Below are 6,000 nucleotides of genomic sequence, written 5' to 3'. Positions count from 1 at the left end.
CTTCTCCCCTCTGTGCCTTCAAGACATGCTGAGAGCCTGTGTGTGATTGGCAGCGATATTTTGAAAAGGAGATAATAATTTGTAGGAGGACTGCTAAGAAAATCAGATGCATACTTAAAAGATACTTAATTTAAAGAAAAAAACAAAACCTATGTGGGATTGCTGCGTTAATTAAAGTGATCTGGGAATGCTGTTCCTGTCACAGCACAGCTTTTCTGCTGTCAAAGAGCTGAATGAAAAATGTAAGGTTTCAAATTGCTCACATCATGTACATTTTTCCACTACCTCTGAGTCTTTGTCCAAGTTTATTTTATCAACTAAACAGTGCCACGTCTCTTTGTATGCAGGGTGCACTGCCTGTTCGCTTGTATTTAACATAAATTAATATTTAATGAACACAAATTATTATCATGTTCAATGGTCATGACGGTTATCTGGTGCAGCAGTCTCCTCTATATTCGCCTAATAAATGCAGTGCGTTTGGTATACATAAACGTACAAGATAGTGTTTTTTAATGTTGGTAATTATGTTGTGCAATCTACGAATTCAAACACTCAATGCCTAGAATCTATAGAACTATATTAATTAAACTTAGTCGAGTAGTTCATTGTTCTTTATACCTATTCTGCTGCTCAAATCTATTACATCGACGTTCTGCAGTTTTGAGAGCCGATAACCAAGCCTGAGATTGGCAAGTCTTCGAGCCGATTGCCGATAGCAAGACTGGCGGCCCCAACAGACCTGTTCATAGAGCCCAGATGTTGGATCTACGGTTCTTGACCGAATAATGGAGCAGTCGGGCCGGCTGCTGCTTTTGGATGTTGCTGGACTGGAGGAGCCTCAGCGGGGTCTGCGTATACTAGAATGGCTCCGGTACCTGAGGATAACGCTGCCCGTCACTGCTCGGGTAACTATAAAAGGGGGCGGATGCTGAGTGCATGAGTATGTATAAAAGACCTGACACTAGACTGGCATAATTGATGTGTGTAAGTGGACACATTTGGGTAATCACTGTTGAAATCTCAGTGTTTCGGAAGCTAAAATTCTAGGTGAAAAAGTATTGTTAAACTGACAGGCTAACATATTATCCACATACAGTATTTATATGAAGATAATTATCTGGATCAGGAAATGTCTTTTTAGATGTCATTAAAAGGTCTGCAAACACCAAAAAAAGTGTATAGGGAATAAATAAGAACTAGATCGCTATGACTTTGGATCCTAAACTAAACACATGCTGACACACTTTCCAGATTATGTCAAAATGTTCCTGGAAACAAATCCATTATTATGAGTCCATTTTCAAAGTTGATTAATTATTGGATGATTCCATTCAATTTTAATTGTAATTTAGCTCATGCCATCTCTATTTCATACGTTTCTTGTTGTTTAGGTCATTCTGTTATAACTCCTAGATTGAGCGATTCAACCACTGTGTTATGCTGACCCATTTAGATCTCACTTCACTGGTTGTTAATTGGTGACATAACATTGGATAGATTTCATGTTTCTGCAGATATATTGTATTTTCACTTTTGAAATACTTTGTGTGCAATTGAAATAAATCTGTAATGTAAATGTTATTGCTGTACATTTACTGAATTATTTCTTACTGTTTGCAGGCTGAAGTAAAGCAGAATCAGAAGCAGTTGGTTGAGCAATTGACCCTGGTAATGACTGGCTCTCCTGGTCCTCCAGTTCGTCGACTCCTGGCCCATAATCTTGCGGTTGTTTACGGTTTAGGAGACACTTTTTCTGTTTATGAGACAATTGATCAATGCAATGATCTGGTCCGCAGCAAGGATGATTCTCCTAGCCACCTGCCCAACAAGCTGTGTGTATTTGGAATTTGACTTTTTTTTTTTTTTTCTCACTATGTGAACCTGCTGTTTAAACCTGCTTTTAGTCTTCTCCCTATGGGATGTGCTGTCTTTCTTTATGACCTCTTCTGTATTGTTTTAAATGTTTTCATCATTTAGCACACAAGCTATAGTTCAGTAATGAAGTGTCTGTAACGAATCTGAAAATCATGTTCCTCTTTCTTAATGCAGCGCTGCTGTTGCGTGTCTTGGAGCATTATATCAGAGGCTGGGTCGTCTTCTAGGAAGCACATTCAGTGACACTGTTGCCAACCTTCTAAAAGTTCTGCGTAGTGCAGAGGTGAAGTAATGTTAATGGTTTCATTCTGACATTCTAGTAACATAGACTTGTAAACCTTTCATAAAATAGTGAGACCTCTTGGATCCAATTCATCATCATCATAATCATTTATTTATATAGCGCCACTAATTCCGCAGCGCTGTACAGAGCACTCACTCACATCAGTCCCTGCCCCATTGGGGCTTACAGTCTAAATTCCCTAAGACACACACACACACTAGGGTCAATTTTGTTAGCAACCAATTAACCTACCAGTATGTTTTTGGAGTGTGGGAGGAAACCAGAGCACCTGGAGCTAACACGCAGACACGGGGAGAACATACAAACTCCTTACAGATAAGACCATGGTCGGGAATTGAACTCATGACCCCAGTGCTGTAAGGCAGAAGTGCTAACCACTACGCCACCGTGCTGCCCAAGTACAATAATAATTTCGCACTTCATCCCACTTTTGCTCTAACCTCATCAGTTCTAAAAGTGTCTTTCTCTTTGCAAACTTTGCTGAAGAAATAGCTATGCACCTTGAACTGTAAGTTTTTTTTTTTTTTTTTAAATTAATTTTAGTTCTCTAATGCTGCTGTGGTTCTCACCTACAAATAACAATGTGTGTATTGCAAGTCACATATGTAGGGGATCAGTGTTTCCTGAAGAAAACGCTGTGTTGCCCTAGAAATCTTTACTAGAGTTTATGTTTTCATAGAACTCCTAAATTCTATAAATGAATTAAACATAGTTCCTATTTAGCTTCATTAGCATGAAAAATAAACCAAAATATGGCTGTATGGACTGGGTATTCTTCATATGAAACAAATTTTACTCGCTCTGGTGATTAGAAGCCTGCATGCACAGTTGTAAATCATTGTATGTACAGCAAACACACTGAAATAGAACAGGCAGAAAATTAGCTAGAGACTGAAAAAAAATATAAATAACCAGATATCTTTAATTTTCTTCTATTTGTCTTCTACAAATATTATGATAATATGCATGACTATATAAAAATAGTTTTTTAAAATACTGTCTCATTATTTGCATGCTCTTCCCCATAGACCCGTTGTTTCCTCCCCGAGTTCTCCTGTAAATCTATTTCAGGTGTGGTCATTTTCTTACACTACTAACTAACGTCTTTGCGGTGTAGTGTAACAGTAAGAAATATATCTGGCATCATTGGGGTGTGACCAGGACCAGACATATCTGACAGTACAGGAAAAGAGGTGGTAGACACAATTCCTGAAGTGTGCTTATAGATTACACAGGGGGATGGCATAACTTATTGTCTAGTATATAGTTTTCCCTGTGCTAAGCACAATTAAACATAGAAAATATTTTAAATTGGTGCCCTTTTAACTTCACAGTTACACAATAGTCAATACCAACCAACACAATACCTCTTGTATAGCAAGATAAGTACACTGTATATAAGAGGTGTAACATAGCCTTGTATTCTGGAGATCATTAGTCCTGCAATGTACTTATTTACCCATTTAAATTTTTTATGTACTGAAACTTGGAAGACTTCTAAAGGAATGTATAAAAATTAATTTATTTGGTACTTATTGTGTTATACATAATGAAAGTTTGGTAAATATTTCCAAACAGCTGTGAGTGAGACTCCCAATGTCAAACCCTCACACTATTGTTTCTTCAAGAACAGACATCAGAACAAACACATCTGTAGTAGAAGAAAGTCTATTACAATCACTTATTTACTCAGTAGTTTTATTTAGGCTCTCTGGGGCATATTCAATTAGCCACTTTACTCGCAAAAGTAACGCGGTGTTAAAAGTATTACGGTAATTCTAACCCGGATTTCAGCTTGCAGCTCCCTGAGCTACAAGCAGAAAGCCGGCGTTAAAGGTACCGTATTAACGGTAATTACGCGGTAATAGTGCGCAAGCAGAGTTACTTTTGACAGTAACGCGGCAAATTGAATATGCCCCTCTGTGTATTGAAGGAAATGTTTCTGAATAGTATAATAGTTTTTATTTAATTTAACAAGACATTGAAAAAGTGGTGTAACAGGTACAGTCCCTCCAAATATATGTTATTGTCTGTAAATGTGGTCTAGTGCCTCTGCCTTAGTAATGCTACACCTATAGCACTTTTTTTTTTTTTTTTAATATACATGTTTGCTCTTGAAGTATATAAGCAAACACGTTACAGTTGTCTGCCCCCACACCATTCCACTGGCCCATACCCCCATACTTTACCACATTCCATCTCATAAACTATATTCTTCTATACTGGAACCATTAGAATATATACAATGTTTAGGACATTCAGACCCAATGTGATACAATGCTATACTATTACTGCATCCAGAAATGGACTTCAGTGGCCGCCATGAGACAGACACACAAACATGACCAATTCCATCATGTAGTTCTTTATCTGATCGTGCCTTTCCCAATTATATTTTTGACTGAATTCACCAAGGATTAGATAACAGGCTGAAGTAAGGCGAGGTTTTTATGCTTGTTAATTGAGTCCAGATTAATTAATTGAACAGTAAGTGCAAAAACCAGATCAGACAAAGGTCTCCCTCCCTAATACATTTAGTCTGTGCTGGGATGACATGGCTCTGACACAGTCTTTGATGCCTGTGAGCGCTCAAGATGCACAGAATGGCTGCAGAGAGGCAACCAGAATTTTACAATGGATTACAGGACACGTATTTGTTTAAAAAGTAAACAATATGAAGTTATTTTTGTTTTCCTTTCTGTTTGAGTAAAGTTTTACCCCTTAAAATGTATACAACATTTTGCTGCCCAAATCCAGACTACCAATTACATACAAGTTTACAGTCTAGGTTTTTGATTGCCAGAAGGGGAGTGGCTTCACTCAAATTTGGTGTGGATTGTGGGTGTGGCCTAATTGACCCACTATTCAAATCGTACGTGGGGAGTTAAAAAAAATTATCTTTTTGTCATAGTGTCTTCTTCCTGTATGTAAAATCTCTGTTTACATAGTGAAAAAGTTTACAGATTATCCACCTCTTCTAGTTATTGAGATATTTGAATGTAAAATATATGGTACAGATCCAATTTTATTCTTTTTTTTTTTTTTGCTTGTAAAAGCCTGCTGAAGTTGAAGTGATATTATTTGTTGCAGCAATGTGTTTTTTCCTCTTTATGTACAGTCTCAGGGACGCTCTGAGATCATGCTGAGTCTGGAACGAATTGTGGCTGGTCTTGGAACCTCTGCCTCATCCTGTCATCGAGACATCTACAAGGCCGCTCGTTCATGTCTGACAGATCGATCCATGTCTGTGCGCTGCGCAACTGCACAGGTGCTTGCCTCTGAATCTGTCATTTGTGGGAAAATGTAACATTTGAAAACATTACAAAGTCCATGACCACCCAACCCAATTATTTAGTTTATCACTTTGTTTTCCTCATAGAAAAATATAGTATAATGTGCTGATCACTTTTTCTCTCCATTTCTACTTTTACAGTGTCTTCTGGCCCTTCAAAATGAGGCATCCTTTATGTGGGGCTCTGATCTAGAGAGCCTGGTATCCCTGTGCTTCAAGGCCTTTGAAGGCAGCAGTTATGATGTACGCCTAGGAGTATCCCGTTTATTGGGGAAAGTATTAGCCAGAGCCGTGCAAGGAACATGTGAGTGATGGGTTTAGAAAAGATTCTACATCTGTTTCATGAAAAGTATCGTTTTATATAAGCATCTCACCTTTCTTTTATATGTAATGCAGCCAATGATTTAAGATAAATTCCTAACATTTGATCAGTTATTTTATAGGCACATTAACACTAATTATTTTGTAAGCAATACATGTATGAAATCTCTTATGCAGAAACCCGATATGCAGAATGGTCTGAAAA

The 6,000-nt window shown here is 37.8% G+C and overlaps 1 protein-coding gene across 1 annotated transcript in view; it reads left to right on the top strand.

The window, feature by feature from the left end:
• The first annotated feature begins 718 nt into the window (after nucleotides 1-718).
• The window catches only part of HEATR5A (HEAT repeat containing 5A), an 86,171-nt gene continuing 80,889 nt past the window's right edge, over nucleotides 719-6,000 (top strand). The window contains exons 1-5 of the mRNA XM_075192616.1: nucleotides 719-908; nucleotides 1,624-1,835; nucleotides 2,053-2,161; nucleotides 5,301-5,450; nucleotides 5,616-5,778. Of these exons, the coding sequence (XP_075048717.1) occupies nucleotides 789-908; nucleotides 1,624-1,835; nucleotides 2,053-2,161; nucleotides 5,301-5,450; nucleotides 5,616-5,778 (754 nt within the window). The 5' untranslated portion in view covers nucleotides 719-788. The remainder of the gene's footprint in view (nucleotides 909-1,623; nucleotides 1,836-2,052; nucleotides 2,162-5,300; nucleotides 5,451-5,615; nucleotides 5,779-6,000) is intronic.

The sequence above is a fragment of the Mixophyes fleayi genome, chromosome 12 (assembly GCF_038048845.1).
Source record: "Mixophyes fleayi isolate aMixFle1 chromosome 12, aMixFle1.hap1, whole genome shotgun sequence".
Lineage (NCBI taxonomy): Eukaryota > Metazoa > Chordata > Amphibia > Anura > Limnodynastidae > Mixophyes > Mixophyes fleayi.
This window is presented reverse-complemented; position numbering and strand designations above follow the sequence as displayed.